Genomic DNA, 21,002 nt, shown 5'->3' on the forward strand with positions numbered 1-21,002 from the left:
TTATTAAGTGTACTGCTTCTCCTGCAACTCTTGCGATGTATCCTGGTTTTTTCATAATGTCGTATGCGAATTCGTCAGGGGAGAGGGTGGCAATGGATAGGGCATTTTGTATTACCTTTCTTTCAACTTCGCATCTTTCTGTTATTAAATTCAAGTATAGTTTGTTCAATTGACTCCTTAAATGTTTTTCTACGTATACAAATTTTGAATTGACATATGTAAATAGGTCTAGGTTTATGGTGCTTCTTGTGCTTACTAAATCATTTTCTAGTTGGTATGCGTTTATGTAATTGTCTTTTTCTACGATGAATAGTTTCGGATGTTCCGTTCTTACAAGTTCTCTGTTGCAGCGTTGTATTTTGTTTCTGGCACTTACAGCAAATATTATTTCACTATGATTTAATGCGTAGATTATTTCATGGTCATAGTCACTAGAATATTTCGTTGCTATGCCTTTAAATAGTACATCGAATTCGTTTTTGAAGCATTCTTCTCCTGGTAAAATATCCCAGAAGGTATAGCCTGCTTCCATGTCTATACATGTTTTGTCAGAGAACTTGCAAACGGTCCCTGTGTTTAATCTTAATTTATCGTTATCTAAGTTTACTTTAGCTCTACTTTGTATTAATGTTATTTTGATAAAGCCATGAACAAATACCTTATTCCATGATCCGAAGCTATCAGCGTAGGCTGCTCCATAGCAGGAGTTTCCTTCTGCGCTACCCGCGAAATCGATACTTTTTGAAGTAGTTGCGTTTATTTTTAGATTAACAATTTTATGAATATTGTTATATACGAAAGTTCCCGTTTCATGGATAAATTTACATTGTTCATGACTTATTTCGTAAATGTACTCCTGTTCTCCAGTTGGTGTGGGTATTAAGTGCCCGAATATTCCACATGTGGAGACAGTTCTATGTATCTCTATTTTACATTGTAGTACGGAAATTTCGCGGAATTCCGCGGTTTGTATTAATTCTATATATACATTTGATTTATTTACGGGAGTGTTGTGGAAGTCGCATTCTCCCGTGTCTACTAAGGAGTACGTCGTGATGTTTGGCGTTGTTGTCCCGCAGTCGTATCCGATGATGGCTGATGTTGTTTTGATAATTGTAATTATTATTAAGAATTGTTGATACATATTGGAGTGGTCCTAGAACATAAATTATTGTTAGATTTTTTTCTTGTGCATAATTAATTTATTTGCATGGACTGTATTTGCTTTTCCACCTTTATTTATGATAACATTATTTTTGTCTGTAACCTTTAAGATTTCAAATGGTCCCAGGTTTTGATTCTTTTCAAGTTTGCCTAGTTTAGGTTCTTTTATGAGCCAGACCTGGTCTCCAATTTTGAAATCTGTTGGGTTTATGAAGCGATCGTAATATTTTTTTGATCTTTCTTTAGCTATTATGAGATTTTCTCGCGCTAAGCATGCAATATCCTGCATGTTTTGTATAAGTGTGGATAGATAATTATTAAATGTTGGCAATTGTTCTGAAGTTTTTAACGGTTCACTAGATGGTAATCGTGGTGGATAAGCGAAGACCAGTTCATGCGGAGTAAATCTATGTGCGTTGTGAATGCTTGTATTGTAATGAAATAGGGCTAATTCTAATAAATTGTCCCATTCAATTTTTTTACTAGAAAAATTTTTTAAATATTCACAAAGGGGGTGATGTGCTCTTTCTAGGGAGCCGTTTGATTGTGGTGAAAATGCGGTGGTTTCTATTTTTGCAAATTTAAATCTACGAGCAATGGCTTTTAAAATTTTACTTGTAAAGTTTGCTCCTCTGTCGGTGAGGACTACTTTTGGTGAACTGAAAATACATATAAATCTTTTAATTAGGGCATCTGCAATTGTTTCTGCCGTTTGATCACTGAGTGGAACAACTATTATGAATTTTGAGAGGAGGTCTTGGATAGAAAGAATGTATTTGTTTTGATTATTAGTAACGTTTAGAGGTCCTACTATGTCCATTGCGATTTTGTGGAATGTTTTCATGGGAGTATCCGTTATTATCATTGGTTGTCTAGTTTTTATTCTTTTTAGTTTGTTTCTTTGACAAATTTCACAATTTTTAATACGGTTTTCTATATCAGTTTTCAGATTTTCCCAATAGTATTTGTTCTTTATTCTGTTCCATGTTCTGTTGATTCCCGAATGTCCTCCTAGTGCGCTTGAGTGATATTGGTCGAATATGTTGTCTCGGTCTGTGAGTTTTACGTAGTCGATGTAATTTAGGCAAATGATAATTTTAGTTTTAGAGTTTTCGAATGTTGTCGCTAGAATGTTTTCTATTTCGGTCCAGTGTATGTTTTTTAATTGTAGGTTTTTTGAGATGCTGAATGTTTTTATTCTCTTGCGAATTATTAATGTTCTTAATAATTTGAAGAGACTTTTGAGATTTTCCTTTATTCTCATAGCCGACTGTCTTGTGTCAAGACAGGCTATGAAGATGTTTTTTGTTCTTGACTGTATTATTTCAATTTCTTGGGGCTGTAGATTTTTGTCTGGTTGTATATGTTTGATTTTCATTAGACTTTCTGTTGCGTTATCTAATGATTGATGTTTGTAATCGATAAAATGTATAATGTTGTCTTTTCTTGATTCGATGGGTTTTTTCGTAAATCGAATGTTATGTTGTTTCTGTGTTGTATTTTCGTCATTTTCCATATGTACTTGTGTTTGTGTAATATTTTTATTTCTATTTCTTTTTTCTTTGTCTTGTTTTCTTATTATTTTGATTTGTTCCTCTTGTTTTTCTTGTTCATTTGTTACTATTTCTTTTGATTCTTATTTTGCTTTTTGTGCTCTGGTAACTGCGTTTATTTTTATATCTTCTATCGGATTTCGTGATAGTGCATCGGCATTTGTATTTATTTTGCCAGGTTTGTAGATAATGTCATAATCATAATCTGCCAGTTTTAGTCTCCATTTTTGTACTCTTGAATTGTTGTCTGCTGATTTAAAGGATAACAATGGTTTGTGATCACTAACGACGGTAAATTTGTTTCCATATATGTAATTCTTAAATGTTTTTATTGCGAATACTATGCCAAGTGCTTCTTTTTCGTATGTATGGTATTTTTTCTTTGCCGATTTTAAGATTCTTGATACGAATGCTATTGGTTTGTCGTCACCGATCTCTCCTTGAGAGAGTACACAACCCAGCGCGTAGTTTGAAGCGTCTGTTGTAATGATGAATGGTTTTTCCATATCTGGGTATTGAAGAACTGGAGTTGTGCATAGGGCGTTTTTTAATTTTTCAAAAGCTTCTTGTCTTTCTTCAGTCCAAATAAATGGTTGTTCTTTTTGCAGTAAATCTATGATAGGTTTTGCTATTTGTGAAAAGTGTCCAATAAAGCGTCTGTAATAGCTTGTTAGGCCTAAAAATTCTCTGATATTTTTGATAGTTTTTGGGATAGGAAATTTTTTTATTGCTTCTATTTTCTTTGGGTCTGTTTTGATACCTTCTTCACTTATAATGTGGCCTAAGAATTCTACTTCCTTTTGGAAAAATTTGCATTTACTCGTTTCAATTTTTAATTCTGCTATTCTTAATTTTTCTGCTATGAGTTTGAATCTTTCATTATGTTCTTCAACCGTATTTGCAACGATAATTATATCTTCGATGTATAGGTAGCAGAACCCTTTTTCCAATAGGTCTCCGAGTACTTTTGTTAGTGCTCTTTGGAAGACTCTAGGTGAGTTTATTAGTCCGAAAGGTAATACTTTGAATTCAAAACGTCCCATGCCAGGGATACTAAATGCTGTTTTATGTATATCTGACTCTTTCATTTTTAGTTGATGAAATCCGGAAACCATATCGATAGTGGTAAAAACTTTGTTTTTTCCTATGCAGTCGAAAATTTCCAATATATTGGGTATAAGATATATTGGTATGGATCTGGAATAGTTTTTGCATTCAATTTTCGATAATCTATCACCATTCTCCATTTTTTCTTTCCGTCTTTTGTTAATCCCTTTTTTGGCACAATCCATACTGGCGCGTTAAACGCACTTGTTGAAGGTCTAATTAAGTTATTTGTAATTAGCTTTTTTGTCTCATCACGTGCGATTTGCTTGAGTGTATATGGCAGAGGAAATTGTTTAACATATACTGCTTTATCATCAGTTAAATTAATTTCGTGTTCTTCTATGTTGCATTGGCCAAGTTTATCTCCTTCTAACCAGCATATGTCTTCAAATGACAGTATTAAATTTTTTATGTTTTCTTTTTTTCGTTGAGTCAGGTGTTCTAAATTTATTGTATCTATCAGTTGCTTTCGTCGTATTGTTATTTCATGTTCTTGTGTCTCTTTTTGTGTAATTTCGTTGTGCATAGTTGTAAATATATGTGTCGGTTTTAAATTAGTTTCTTTAGGTGTGAATTTTTCATTGATGTTTTTGAAGTTATTTTCTATATCATTTATAATGTGAAGGTTCGTCATTTTGTCATATTTTCTATCGATCTCTCCTGCAACGTTATCTCTCAATGTGTCGCAAAAATTTGAATAATCATTAATAGTATAGTTCTCCTTGGTTTCATTTGATTCGTTTTCCAGGGCTTTATTAATGTTTCCAATAAATTGTGTTAAGCTTGAGTTATAGTTAGGTTGAGATATTTTTGTTTCTGGATTCCCATATATTTGATCATTCGTACTATTTTTCGTTTCTTCTTGTATGTCGCTTATTATATTTAGAATTTGAATTACATCTTTATGTATTGATACTTCTTTGCTGTGTGTAATCGTATTTATTTCAATATCATTTTTGCTTACTATGTATCTTTTATCAAATGCTATGGGTTTCCATGTGTCATGATGTTCATTAATTTCTTTTGAGGTTTGTACTGTAAATGTGTTTGTTTGATTTCTGCTAGTGATTTCTTTTAATGGAACTTTTTGATTATTTATTTCCAAGTATCCTCTGTCTAATCTTAATTTGTGTTTGGATAAGGCATTTATTCCTATTATTCCATCGTAAGGAATAGAGAAGTTATCCGGTGCTACATGGAAATCAAATGGTTCATCTGCAATATACATTTGTGTTGAACCTATTGTTCTTATTGCGTCTTCTGTGATTCCTGATATAGATATTTGTTCATTTCTGTTTAACTGCTTTTGTGGAATGCTGCTATTTTTGATAATATTTAGTTGTGCTCCACTGTCTACTAGTAGTTGCAGTTTATTATTCGAATTTGGTTCGGCTATTTCTATGTACTTGAGCAGGTTTTTTAGTTTGATAATGTATATTTTGGTACAGTCATTTGTAATTTGTTGATTAATATCAGTACTATTTTTAGCTATATCTGTCTGTAGCATGGTACTCTCTATTTCCTTTATATTTTCTTTGAATTTGCTGTATGTATCTATGTGATGTTTTGTTTGTGTTGGGAGAGTGAGTGTTTTGTCATGGAACGTTTTTATTGTCTGCTCATTCTTTAGGCGTTCCTTCCCAAAGGAGCTCCAGAGTTTTCCGAGTTTGTCCCATGTTTGCGACATTGTTCTGTTGTATGACCGACACCTTTACAGATTCTGCAAAATATTCTTTCTTCTTGTAATCTTTTAATTTTTTCACAGTTATCTATGTTATGTCCAGTTTCGTTGCAACCTTCGCATGTGATTGAAATATTTTGAGTTGGATAATTTTTTAGTGCTTGTAATTTCCTACATTCACTTGCTATGTGACCTATATTTTTGCAATAAGCGCAGAATTTTTTCCTTTGATCATTGTTAAAATTGTTTCTGTATCCGTTGTTGTGGTTTCTATTGTAAGTGTTATAGTTTTGCTGATTTTGCTGAGGGTTTGCAGATTGTTGTGTATTCGCGATTTTTCTGCAGTACTTTGCTGTGTGACCTAATTGATCACATAATTGGCATTTGTAACTTGATTTATTTCTTTGTTCTGTGAAATATATTCGCGCTTCTTCACAATCTTGTTCTTCGTGTCCCTGTTCTTGACATAGGGTGCATATTCTATAAGGTGATCTATTTTTACCTGTTGTGCAAAATTTGATAGAGTGACCTTTTTTATTGCATTTTTTACAAAAGACCTCAGGGCATTCTTGCGTTGAATGACTTCCTTCGTCACAAATATCGCATTTATTTACCTTTTGTGTGATCTTATTTTTACACTTAATGGCTTCATGTCCTGTTTCTCCACATTTCCAGCATTTTATGTAGTCGGCAATGTAGGGGCATTGACCTACCTCATGTCCTAATTCTTGACAGTATTGGCAATGGATATTTCTTCGTTTATTCAGTGGGCAAGCGCTTATTGAGTGTCCTTTTTGGCTGCAGTATTTGCATATCAAATTGATTTTGTCTAATGAATTTTTACAATTATTAGAAAAGTGATCTGATCCTTTACAATAGACGCATGCTGCAGAATGGCAAAATAGTGCTTCGTGTTGGGGGTCATGGCAAATTTGACATATCATGATTTTTTTTGGTAATTCAGGTCTATAATAATAGGTCTATAATCATTGTATTCGGCATATGTGTTATTAATTGTTACATTGTCTGTTGTTTTTCTAATATTTATGTCATTTTCAATTTCTATGGCTTTTTTGGACATTTCTTGTAATGTTGTCTCATTGGCCAGTTCGTATTTTATTTCCGTTCGCATTCCTTTTTTAAAACATTTTGCTGCGTCCGGATTTAATTCTTCGTAGAAATTCTTCCTGGCTATTTCATTTGTTTCTTGTATTCTATATATTTCTTTTATTTCTAAGACTAATTGACATAATCTATTTGTGTATTGGATAACTGATTCTGTAGTTCCTTGTGTTATTTTGCGTATCCTAGCACGCAGTTCGTGTATGTCTTCTTGAATTGGGTATAGACTTCGTATTGCTGTAATTAATTCGTCTATTGTTTCTACACAGCTGTTTCCTAAAGCTTCTTCTGTCTCTCCCTTCATTCTCACTTTCAATAATTCTACTACATTATGTTCATCTTGGTCTTCTACTAAATTTTTTACTCGTCGTAATCATCTGATGTACTTTGCGGGTGGCATATTTTTGCCATCGAAGTCCGGAACATAATTTACCAATTCTTTGAGTGATAATTTGATTGGGTGTGAATTTGCCATGTTTATTGGGTTTGTTGCTGGACTTGTGATACGTTGGTTTTCTTGAATTTGTCTTTGAATTTGCTGAGTGTTTCTTTCACTCTCCTTTTCGTTTATGTATTGTGTTTTGTTTATTTTTCTAATGTCTTTTTTTGAATCTTCGATGTTCTTTTGTTGGTTAATAGGTTCGTCAGAGTTTTTTGGTAATGCGTATTTTGTGTAGACAGATTCTTCGTTTGTGTTTATGCTGAATAATATATCTTTTGGTATCCCTAATATTAGGCTTTGTTCACCTAAAAATCCTCCAATGTCTGAATATCTATCGTGTTTTTCTGAGTCAAATGTGTCAAACGTCTGGTTTAATAGTGAATATTTGTCTGAATCAGTGTAGTCGGTTTTATTTGTTTGTTTTTCTGTTAAATCAACTAATTGGTCAACTGTTGGTATGATTTTCTTTATTGCTCCTGTGTTTTTCTCTTTTCTTACGATTTCTTCTTGGGTCTTGGTCTTAATAGGCGATCTTTGTAGCTTGTTACTCTTTTTGAAAGCTATCTCATCCAGTCCTTTTTCTAAAAGGTCTTCTAATTTTGGATTCTTGTCGATTTGTGATCGCGTAAGTTTCCTAATTATGGATGATGTATCCTTCGTTGTGCTGGACTTCTTGCTCATTTATTGCACTTTCGTAATAAACGGGATAAACAAAGGGAATTCGACAAAATCAAAATAGATGAAGTAGGAAAAAAAAAAATAAGATAAATTATTGTTAGCAAAAACTTATGGTAGAAGTGTATATGGAAACACAATTGCTTATTGAGATGACAAAAATAAAAGGGGAAAAAGAAAAGAAAAAAGGAAATTCTATCTACGTATGGTATTTGACGTACTGGCTGAAAATTATTTCTCGGTCATTTATTTCTGCTGTTGTCTTAGTTTCATAATTTTGCAAGATTGCAATTTTGAAATTCGGTCACTATGAAAGAAAGTGACGTGTGCTGTTTACTTCTGTAATACAACGCCTACTCGTATATCCGCGGTTTTCGAACTCTTTCTTTTATATTTGATGCGTTAATTCATTAATAAGAACTAAGTTTTAATATGTATAAAAATAATTTCCTTTATCTCAATCGAATGTATTTTTCGTACCGGAACCAATTGTTACGTCTCGTGCATCAACTACGAATAGCTAATGAATGAGACGTTCCAATATGTTGACTAGTGGCTGATTGAGGCTCACAAGTAATGAATAATATACGATGTATGAATAAGAATGAATGTATTTATTTATTATGTTGTACTTACAGTTTTTAGAGTACTTTCAGTATCGTAGATCTTGGTATTTGGATAGGTTCAATAATGAATTTGCACCTTCTCACTTTTAATGGATCGCGTATTTATTGAGATCAAATAATGTAGTTTGACAGGTAATAGTTGAATAATTAGCCAAATTGTCGAACAGGCTTGCACGCGACTGTATCGTCGATATGTAGAGTTTATTCGTCAATTGTCGAACTGACGTGTACGGAGTAACGATAATTGCTGCTCACCTTTCGGGTGGTTCATCTTATATACATAAATTTGTGCTCAATAAATCGCTGATGTTTCTTGTGTAGTTAAGTAATTTTCTTTTTGAGTTCATTGTGTGTTGTGTAATGCTGAGTATGGTCTTTGTGTTTTGCTGCCGTATCGTTTTCTGGTGGACGTGTATATAATTTTGATTTTACGAAATTCGGGATTGCACTTTTAAAGAATGTAAATGAGTAAAGATACGTCTTGAGACGTAACAATTAAATATATATATATACAGGGTGGCCCATTTTAAGTGATCCACTCAGATATCTAGATTGGAGTGAGTTTTATCGAAAAAAGTTTCAGACAAAAGTTACTCAACTTTGAGGGGGCCATGTTTCTATGACCTTGGATTTGACCTTGGAGGTCATGTTCAAGGTCATTTCAAGGTCAACTTTGTTTTTTTAAATAGGAACCCCCATTTTTGACCCCGGATTCGGAAAGAGCGGGAAATTTTACGTCCAAAACGGTATTTTTAAATTTTTTTTCATGGCCTTGAGAAGGTCGATTTAAGGTCAAATGCTTGAAAAACTGCATAAAAGCGTTTTTTTATTTTTGAAGATATCGAAAAATGACCTCTACAAAATTTGTTCAGAACAGAGTGGGCCACCCAATGCACCAAAAACCTTTGACCTTTAACCTCATTTTGAAGGTCATTTCAAGGTCGAAGTGTTTTTTGTAATGGAAATCCCTCTTTTTAACCCCGGATACGCACATAGCGCGAAATCCGACGTTTGGATAAGGTATTGTGTTGAGTTTCGCGCTATGTGCGAATCCGGGGTCAAAAAGAGGGGTTTCCATTACAAAAAACACTTCGACCTTGAAATGACCTTCAAAATGAGGTTAAAGGTCAAAGGTTTTTGGTGCATTGGGTGGCCCACTCTATTCTGAACAAATTTTGTAGAGGTCATTTTTCGATATCTTAAAAATTAAAAAAATGCTTTTAGGCAGTTTTTCAAGCATTTGACCTTAACCCATTAACGCCTGAATTGCAGTTCTTCAGTAGTCCATGTTTGAGGTAGTGCCAATCAACGTAAAAATGATAAAATTGTCTGAAAATTCATACTCGACTATTTTCGGGTATGCTCTTTCGATTGGCGTGGTTAAAAATTTAAAAAAATTTAAAAAACCATTAAATTTTGCAATTTAAATAAAAAAAAGCACGATTTTTACAATACATTTTTTTTTCAAACTCGATTTTCACCTGGAACCACCTGTTCATTTCACGCAGAACCTTTCAAAATCGTGCAATAATACCTCGAACTTAAAAGTTAGATTATATATGATAATAAATTTTGGCATAAAAAATTCAAAATGGCGCCCAAAATGGGTCAATGTCAGGGTACATTTTCATTATTTTTTTTTTCACGAACGGTCAATTTTAGAAAAAAATTGTATGGAATAAAAAGTGTTTAGAATCACTCAAAAAATACGCCTGAATTTTTTCAAAATAGTTTAAAGACTTTTTTAATTTTTTTAAAAAGTTGTTAAATTCAAAAATCCAAAAACTTCTCAAAAAATTCTGAAAAAATTCACACTTACTCTTTGAATGATTTTAAACAACTTTTTTTCTATAAAATTTTTTCCTAAAACTGATCATTGTTGACTAAAATGGGTTAAATAGAAAAAATTATTCGTGCACTACATGGCCGAAAATCTGCATACACACACAGGCATATATATACAAGTCTGGGTGTAATATTTTTAAGTATATAATCCAGAGATCAAGATCGCCCTTTGCCATTGTCTTTATCAACAATGTTGCCCGATTCTCACCACTTGGAGGTGGACGATTTCCGAGAATCTTCTTCTTTTTTTTTTTTTTTTATTTATTTTTTTTTAATTTTTTTTACGTTTTTTTATAATTTTTTTGAAAGGTTTACGTTTTTTAAACTTTAAAAAGTTATTTTAAATGACTATCAGTGGATTGTATCAAAACATATTTTGCAAAAATACAATTCACAATTTTCACAAATCCTGTTTGTTCGCTTTTCACATTTTTCTCCCGAACAATATCTAAACTTTTGTACAATCTCTGACTTATGTCCTTTGAAATCCTTCTTCGCCATGTAATGTTTAGCTAATGAGAGTGCAAAGCTTTTTGTAGAGTGTTTTTTATCTTCTGAATCGGTCAAGTCTCTCAAAACTACAGAATTGGTGATGCTTGATTGAATCATTCTCATGAGTATAATCCAAGTCCATTTTTTCGAACGCACAATAGGCACAACCTTATTACATCGCTGGTCATGAATATCAACTCCGCCCATAAATTTGTTATACACCGAAAATGCATGGGGGAATGATATGTCAGATTTCTGCTTTTGTTCCTTGTCAAAACGTTTTACTATAGAAAGAGGAGTAACACCTGCGGCAGTTGACAAAATAGAAACTGGCTTAGAATCTACAACAGTTATAAAGTTGATACCACTTTCTGTATCATGTTTGACTGCATATGTACCTCTATTATCTTTTTTGTCAACGTTGTTTTTTACATTGATACGATTTTCTCGAACCGTGCCTGTTGCTTGTATTCCAATTTTGTGTAGATGTACTAATAAATCAGGGCAGCAAAATAAATTATCGAAATAAACGTGGTACTTACTCAGCTTTTTAATTGATATATTTTCCAAAACATTTTGCAACATTTGCATGACAACACGGCTGCCTAATGCACATTTTGGTAAAAAATCATTATTTTCAGAGTTTTTTCCGCAGTATATGTCACAGTCAAACACATACCCGTTTGCACTACATAAAGCCCATAGTTTGATACCAAATCTAATGGGCTTTGATTTGATGAATTGCTTCAACACAGTTTTTCCAAAAAATTTTAGCATCATTTCGTCGATCGAAAGAGCCGTTGCAAAAACTCCAAAAATAAGAAGATTTTTTCTAAAAATGTTGAAAACAGATCGAACACGCCAGACTCTATCGTTAGAATCTTCGTCTTCTGGTTTGGACAACTTGAGCTTTGACTTTATCTCCTCAAATTCATCGCGACTCATAACATTAGGTACTAAAGCACATCCAAGAAAAGGATCTTTTGACCAATAATCTCTTTGGGATAAACGTTTGTTGAACATGGTAAATATTATTATACCTAAAAATGCATTCAATTTTTCCGGAGTCAGATCATATCCATTTATTTTAGTAGCTTCGATTATATATTGTTTGATATCTGTAGAAAAGAACAATTCGAATAGTTTGGAGTCAGAGCATTGGGAAATGAAGTTTTTATCTTTTTCTGACAGTAATATTTCATTTTTCAGATTAGAATGATATTTCTTTTCTCCGTCAACCCAAACAAATTGATGGTCATCTTCAAGTTTTTTCTGGGAAGGTTCATATCCTTGGAGAACTTTTCTATAAGATGAACTTGGAAAAAACTCTTCGACTTCATTTTCAGAATCATCAAAATCGTCATTTTCGTAACGTGAATCATCACCATCAGATTCGCCAGAACTATCTGGATTTGGAATAAAAACAGCTTCATCATAATTTTCTTCTTCATCAAATTCTATCGAACTAGACGATACCTTGTATTTCTTTTTATGACGATTTTTTGAAACAGTAGCAGAAGCCGATGTTTCATTTTTTCTCTTTGGCATTTTTACAATATGTTTCAGAAACAAAGCAGTAGAAATATTTAAAATATTGAAAACAAATAAAGTAAAAATAATTACTATGATATGTTAGAATTATCACGTATAATTATAGAGCACATGAAAAATAATAAAAGAAACTATCTTTGAAATAATTGCGACATTTTCGGTTCAGAAAAAAATCATTAGCAATATTTTAAATCTTCAAAATAAATAAAGTAAAATTAATCCCTATAATATGTGAGAATCAAGAATATGGTAATCACACATAATTATACTGATTATTATGATAAGTAATCGAATAAAAATAACTAACTTTGATATACTTGCTACATTTTATAAAAAATATATAAAACAGATTTAAAATAAAAAGAAAAGAAAAAGTAAGGAAAGTAAACTAAATAAAGAATGTTAAAAAAATTTGCTTTGTGGACAGAAATGTAATTTCGTTCAACAAGTAAATAATTTTTTCTATTTAACCCATTTTAGTCAACAATGATCAGTTTTAGGAAAAAATTTTATAGAAGAAAAGTTGCTTAAAATCGTTCAAAGAGTAAGTGTGAATTTTTTCAGAATTTTTTGAGAAGTTTTTGGATTTTTGAATTTAACAATTTTTAAAAAAAATTAAAAAAGTCTTTAAACTATTTTGAAAAAATTCAGGCGTATTTTTTGAGTGATTCTAAACACTTTTTATTCTATACAATTTTTTTCTAAAATTGACCGTTCGTGAAAAAAAAAATAATGAAAATGTACCCTGACATTGACCCATTTTGGGCGCCATTTTGAATTTTTTATGCCAAAATTTATTATCATAAGTCCATAACTTTTAAGTTCGAGGTATTATTGCACGATTTTGAAAGGTTCTGCGTGAAATGAACAGGTGGTTCCAGGTGAAAATCGAGTTTGAAAAAAAATGTATTGTAAAAATCGTGCTTTTTTTATTTAAATTGCAAAATTTAATGGTTTTTTTAAATTTTTTTAAATTTTTAACCACGCCAATCGAAAGAGCATACCCGAAAATAGTCGAGTATGAATTTTCAGACATTTTTATCATTTTTACGTTGATTGGCACTACCTCAAACATGGACTACTGAAGAACTGCAATTCAGGCGTTAAAGGGTTAAATCGACCTTCTCTAGGCCATGAAAAAAAATTTAAAAATACCGTTTTGGACGTAAAATTTCCCGCTCTTTCCGAATCCGGGGTCAAAAATGGGGGTTCCTATTTAAAAAAACAAAGTTGACCTTGAAATGACCTTGAACATGACCTCCAAGGTCAAATCCAAGGTCATAGAAACATGGCCCCCTCAAAGTTGAGTAACTTTTGTCTGAAACTTTTTTCGATAAAACTCACTCCAATCTAGATATCTGAGTGGATCACTTAAAATGGGCCACCCTGTATATATACGTATACAGCGTACGATCAGACCAATTCCAGCACAATTACTTGTTACAAGGATAACAGTTATTATAAGGACCAGCAAAAATAAAAGGATTATATTTCTTGGACGAATATTTTAACAATATACACATTTATATAACTATATAAATTCAAGGACAAGTCTACTAATAATAATAATAAATAAACATTTAACAAGTAAGTAACTCAAGGTTCATTAGTGTAAACTTGTTTTCTTCTTACCTATTTCTCTATAATAATAATAATACTTGGAATAATTACCATTTGGCAAATTTCCACGTATTCATTTTGTGTATAACTACATATATATATATATATATATATATATATATATATATATGTAGATGTGTATGCGTTCGTTAAATTCTTAATTATTTTGGCTTTGGTATTTTGCTCTCGCGACTCTTTCCATTTATTATCATAAATACCGGTCGTACCAGCGTAATGTGATCTTCTCAATTACATAGCATTATAGCCTACGCTGACGAAGTATTTAAAAATTAAGCACGTCCCCAGATAACATGATATGCATGTGTACGGGATAAATAGTACGTCTACAATATTTTGACGAGCTCGGTTCCAAGTTGCTAAAACTCTTGAGTAAGCTTTAATTCGAACTTTACATAATTATAGTTAAATCAACGATAAATCGGCTTCAAGAGAAATTTCCTTAACGAATAAATTATTACCTGTAGTTCGGAAATATATATAAATCTAGTAGTATATTTATTGTTACGAATAATTTTCCAATAGTTTAAATTGCAGCCCTATTACTACAGCTAATACCTTCGTCTTTAACCGGTAGAGTCGAGACTAATGAGAGTTTCGACCTATATAATTACTTTATGATACATATATAAATAATCGTGCCTATATTTGCAATAGTAGTAGGAGAACCTCTATATAAATATATTCCAGTTATTTGATTTTTTTTTATAATTATGTCCCATAAATATACTTATACGTAAAATATATTTAATAATTAACTTGCGAGCGTTAAGTGAGCGGGGCCTCATATATACAGCAATACACCACATCGAGTTATAGTGTCGCTCGTTTGCTAAAAAGACACTAACGACGTGTGTGTCTATTAGAAAATACGTAACAAGCTCTTTCAAGTTTTATTAAAAAAAAACCTTTTTCCGATTTTTCAAACCGAATTAAATCTTCTTTTTCCAATTAAAACTATACACCGAAATTCAACGAGGATCGGTATACCGGTTTTTAATCCAAGTCGAAAAAACTTGGAGACGGTAAAAGAGGTTTCATCCTCAGCTTCGGCTAAAAGATGATGACGAAAGTTCGACTGAATATAAATTATTTTTATATATTAATAATAAACTTATTATCGCTTTTAAGAGGCCCCCGGATATCGACAGAGGTCCCTGTTTTACCGGCTTTAGGATTTTTTCGAGTTTTCTCCAAAACGAACCCATTTTCCGAATTTTCGGCTCTGTTACGCTCTTCCTTACTATAATTAGAACCACCTGCCAAAGTTTTACGATAATCGGTTTGTTCGTTTATAAATAAAATTCTGAAAACGTCACAAATATTCTTGCATAACTGGTTGCATTGCCCCTGGGGCGTCTATTGGGCTTCTATCAGTTTTCGGAACTTTACTTAAAAACAAAAATAAACAAACTAATTGTCAAGAAACTTCAGAAGATGTTTCCAATTCAAGTAAAGAAAAGCGGAACAGAGACGAAAATTCGGAAAATGAGTTCGTTTTGGAGAAAATTCGAAAAAAATCCAAAAACCGGTAAAACAGGGATTTCGTCTATATCCGGAATCCGCAACAACTTACTTCGACATTATAGATGAACGATCGACCAAGAGAGCTCGGTGATAATTCGCATTTCAAAAGAAATTTCGTTACTCGGTATAAACGCAGTTTTTCTACTTAAACCTAGTAAAAATATAAAAGAGCAGAGAGAGGTCTTTGCATATCCGAATTTATGAACAACTAAGCCAAAGTTTTTATTAATCGACTTGCACGATCTTCCATTATTTTACTTTTAGAACGAAATAATTAATTTGCAGTTTGAACTCGTATATAAGCTAATGAATCTAAATTTTTTTATAAGTTTTACATTTTGTCATTAATTGTAATTTAATGAAAATTATTTTGAACTTTTTGCTTTCAAAACTGTACCTAGATATAGTATAAAATTAAGAAAATGAGAAACTTTCTAAAATATTGATCCTTTTTGTCGATATAGAAATCTAACCGAAAAATTCGCAAGAACGAAATTTTCCTTACATTCCAACTTACATCAACATTACAAATGAATTATCGATCAAGAGAGCTCGTGTTGATAGTTCGCATTCTAAACAAAATTTTGTTACTCAATATAAACGCAGTTTCTCTATTTACATTCAGTAAAAATAAAAAAGCTTTTTTCCATTGGATCGCATAACATAAAAGCGTAAGCTCATATATCGCGCTATTTTCAAGTCAAGTCTGTCGCATCGTCACGATACTGATTTGCAGATACGTGCCACATTTTTGTAGTCTCACAAGTTTATCGCACATCGTTACGACCTCGCAAACTTTGTTACGAATCTAAGATCAGATCAAATCAAAAGTACAATAGAGCATTTGAACTGATAAATCTAACATTTTTTGTAAGCTTTACATATTCACATTAATATTAATTTAACTTATTACTAAAAACGTACTTTTTAAACTCTACATTTTTGTCAAAAATTAACAACAATTTTAAAATAGGCGCAACGATTATTTTTGTACTCTTATAATAAAAATCTTTGTCGTTCATGGTTTCTTAAAAGGTAATCGGTTGGTGAGGTTGTTCATGAAAGACTGACAAAAAAATTTGAAACCAATTCATCACATAGTAAGATAACACAGGCCGACAAAAAATTTTACCAAGAACCCGAGTATAGTTTTCCGAAGGTTTTTTGCGCGCTGAATCCGAATCCGAGGTCAGAATTACTCTGGTGGCTCCAGTTTTCGAGATATCCTAACCTTAAAGTGCAAAAAACGCGATTTTTGCCTATATTTGAGGTTATGTAGCAAAGAAAAGAAATTTTTTTTCAAAAAACTGTATACATCAAATTAAAGTATGAGTTTTCTTCTTTCAAATGCCGTTGAGTATGCTCGGATATCTTTTTTTTTCACGAAGTTACACAAATTTGAAATAAAAAGCACTTGGCTAACTTGCTCTACCCAGCGTCATGTGGGTGTGCCTGCTTAGGGGTTGGGATGGCTGGTTTTAAAGGGTTGAGGAGATATTTGGGGATGAGGCCTATCTAGATCATATTAGTACGCATACCTGTGATTAGACAATGAGTTTTTTTATCAAAAAGCAGTTAATTAAACATGCTCTACCCAGAGTTATGTGGGTGAGCCTGTTTAGGGGTTGGCAGGGGTGGTTTCTACCCGTAAGAGAGCATTTTGTAAATAGAAGCACGATGCTCACAATATTTTTTAGTGTTTTGTCATATTTCCAAGTTTGGTTTAAATTGGTGAGTGGCTCTTTAATATGGTTACTTGTTAGATAGCTTGGGTTGAATGATGTGGTGCTTTTTAAATTCATAAAATTTGAAATTTTCAAATTTGTGTAACTTCGTGAAAAAAAAAGATATCCGAGCATACTCAACGGCATTTGAAAGAAGAAAACTCATACTTTAATTTGATGTATACAGTTTTTTGAAAAAAAATTTCTTTTCTTTGCTACATAACCTCAAATATAGGCAAAAATCGCGTTTTTTGCACTTTAAGGTTAGGATATCTCGAAAACCGGAGCCACCAGAGTAATTCTGACCTCGGATTCGGATTCAGCGCACAAAAAACCTTCGGAAAACTATACTCGGGTTCTTGGTAAAATATTTTTGTCAAATTCTGTCGGCCTGTGTAATTAAGAAAACGAGAAACTTTCTACATTTTGGTACTTTTTGTCGGTATAAAAATCTAAACGACAAATTCGCAAGAACGAACAAAATTTTCTTTATATTCGGATACTAAAAGGACGATTCTCACTTTTAAAAATACTAACATCGATCTCATAAATGAATGATCGATTAAGAGAGTGATCTCATCAAACTATTTTTATTATCGGCGAACGCAAACAATTCCCGAGCATTTTAACACCGCTCCTTGAATCAATAACCGATTTTTCTTCTTTTATTCTTTACTGGTATCTCATTAACCCATTAAGGCCCATGCCAAACCTGGGAAAGATAGCGCCAAACTAACTATGCCAATCGTAGCTAAATCGAAAAAAAAAATACCCGTGTTTTTTCTTTTGCCATTTTCAATTGTTTATAAAAAATTATTTAAACAAATTATCAAAAAGTTATTATTTTCAAAAAACTGATAGCGGCAATCGATTTTACGGGAAAAAACATGAAAGAAATGTATTTAACGTTTTTTTGTCAGACGTCAATTTGTTAGTGTAAAACGGCTATAAACAATTGCAAGTCTGTCAGGTACATGTGTATACGCCAAATCCCAAGCAAAATCTAGTGCCGATAGCGCCAAACTAACTATGCCAATCGTAGCTAAATCGAAAAAAAAATACCCCTGTTTTTTCTTTTGCCGTTTGCAATTGTTTATAAAAAATTATTTAAACAAATTATCAAAAAGTTATTATTTTCAAAAAACTGATAGCGGCAATCGATTCTACGGGAAAAAACATGAAAGAAATGTATATAACGTTTTTTTGTCAGACGTCAATTTGTTTAAGAAAATAGGACAGAAAGCTTTGAATTTTCACAAATTGTACATTTGGAAATTTGACTAACATAGTAATTGTTGGGTTACGAAGTTGCAAAGAGTTTGCAAAATTTTTTTTCTATTGAAACCGTGTTAGAGATCACGTTTGAGTGGCGGGCTAACGGTTTTATGTAATATTATGGATTCAGTTTTCATTACAAAAGTTTTTAGTATATTTGGACATTTCTAGTACATTTATTTTACAGTTATTTGTTTTTGGAACAAATTGACATTTGATAAAAAAACGTAATATACATTTCTTTCATGTTTTTTCCCGTAGAATCGATTCCCGCTATCAGTTTTTTAAAAATAATACCTTTTTGATAATTTGTTTAAATAATTTCTTATAAACAATTGCAAACGGCAAAAGAAAAAACAGGGGTATTTTTTTTTTCGATTTAGCTACGATTGGCATAGTTAGTTTAGCGCTATCGGCAATAGATTTTGCTTGGGATTTGGCGTATACACATGTACCTGACAGACTTGCAATTGTTTATAGCCGTTTTACACTAACAAATTGACGTCTGACAAAAAAACGTTATATATATTTCTTTCATGTTTTTTCCCGTAGAATCGATTGCCGCTATCAGTTTTTTGAAAATAATAACTTTTTGATAATTTGTTTAAATAATTTTTTATAAACAATTGAAAATGGCAAAAGAAAAAACACGGGTATTTTTTTTTCGATTTAGCTACGATTGGCATAGTTAGTTTGGCGCTATCTTTCCTAGGTTTGGCATGGGCCTTAATGGGTTAAATCGTTCAAAGTTCTGAGCCTATATGATAATTGAATCAGTTATGGAGCTGTAGTAATAATAATGAATATAAAGAAATTATAAAGCATACCTTGCTCTTCTTTCCGATCTTTGTATTTGTCTTTTTGCAGTTTTCAACCAATCTTGGGCTGCTGCCACTGCAAGCGTAGTTGTAAATTCTTGACCCATAAACTTTTCAACAGCAGCATCTGTAATATTATTTTAAAGTCATAAAACAATAGAATATGTACCAAAATGATGTTCGATCCTACACTTACCTCTCAATACCGACCATAATTTCAAATTTACAAACGGCACTTTCTGGTTTGCGTTTGATGAGCGGATAAAGACAAATTTAGTTTGGAACTGGTTGGTCATGTATGCAGTCAGCATGGCATTCATCAAAGGTCTCCCACCTTTGCTCGATAAAGATTTTACGTACTTTTTCTAAATACGAATTGAAAACATTAATTGAAGCTTATACGCGTACTAAATTACTTAACAAAAACATTAAATTAAACATATACTTACAAAAACAATACTGTATTCTTTATCTTTCAACTTTTGTTCAAGTATGTTGAGCTCGAATGCATTTTTGCAAGGGATATTTTTATAAATTTCTTCAATTAACCCTGCTCCCAGTGCACATCCTTGCGTATTTTGCCTATTTGCGCAAGGATTTTGGATAACAACGAAAATTTCATTTTAATTCCCCGCTACACAGTCAAGTTGACCTATAACAATTTATTATAGATAAATTAGTTTCAAATGAAGTAAAAACATTTTTACATTCCCTTTTTAAGCACTTACTGTGTATTACTTTAATCATGCCTTGTTGGTCCAACTGATTCAACTGCGATGCCGCAATGACGATGTCCTCAAATATACCGGGTCTCTTGTTTGCAGCTGGCTCATCATTTTTGCCTGGCAAATTTTGTAGATCTTTGATTCGACGAGGAGCCTTTGCATAAGTATCTAAGTACATTAAAAAAATTGTATGAAGTATACCAAGTACAGCGCACAGCATGCCCATTATATACATCTAAGTTAATTTTTACATTTCAGCAATATGCACCTTTGTTTCTTTTGCAGTATAGCATGAAAGAACTAGTGATTACGTACCTTCTATTGCAACAGGACTTGTCGTAACTTTCATTTTATCCCACGATGTTTTTGGATTTGTACGGTTTCAAACGAATTGTTTTATAACTCTTTCAGTCCCTGTGGGAGGAAAATAACAGCATTGAAGGTCCAAAGTTAACCATTTGTATGGTACAAGCACAACTTTGGAAAAACCATCCAACCCCGCAATAACCCATGTGTTCTTGTCTAAAAAAACATGTATTATATTAAATAAGACAAGATTTAACATTTTTTTTGGGCTTATATACTAGCATTGTATAATTCTTTAATTTATCGACATTAAAAACTTATTTTTTTCGGCACGGGTTTGACATTTTTTTCTGATAATATTGTTATTATGACTAAAAAATATTATTTGAAGTGTTTTGCGAGATGTGTCGTTGTGTTTGGCTACCATATAACCATTTAAATTATAGACATAATGAATAGACTCCTGATGCCATGTTGCGAAATTGTCCGTGAGAGTGAGAGATAGCACTAAATAGCAGGTACCTTCTGTCTCTTTCTTGTTGACACTCATTGGCAACTACCGCGAACGCTGAGTTTGAGAAACGCGCGAATTTGAATTATTATCGGCTTCAGATTGAATAGTTTCTACTTAAATAGTATAACGGGGTTCCTGCTCAGCTTCGCTCGAGCGGGACACGCTATATAAAAGTAACCGCGGAAAAGTAGATGAATGGCTCTCCAGAGCAGATCGG

General features: G+C 32.4%; 1 protein-coding gene across 1 annotated transcript; it reads right to left on the minus strand.

Moving 5' to 3' along the window:
* Positions 1-10,566: 10,566 nt before the first annotated feature.
* On the minus strand, positions 10,567-12,255 carry LOC131667050 (piggyBac transposable element-derived protein 3-like). The gene has a single exon (XM_058940231.1). The coding sequence runs from the start codon at positions 12,253-12,255 to the stop codon at positions 10,567-10,569; it is 1,689 nt and encodes a 562-aa protein (XP_058796214.1).
* Between the last annotated feature and the right edge of the window lie 8,747 nt (positions 12,256-21,002).

Source organism: Phymastichus coffea, unplaced genomic scaffold, assembly GCF_024137745.1.
Source record: "Phymastichus coffea isolate CEN01 unplaced genomic scaffold, Cenicafe_Pcof_1.1 PCOF00004, whole genome shotgun sequence".
Taxonomy (NCBI): Eukaryota; Metazoa; Arthropoda; class Insecta; order Hymenoptera; family Eulophidae; genus Phymastichus; species Phymastichus coffea.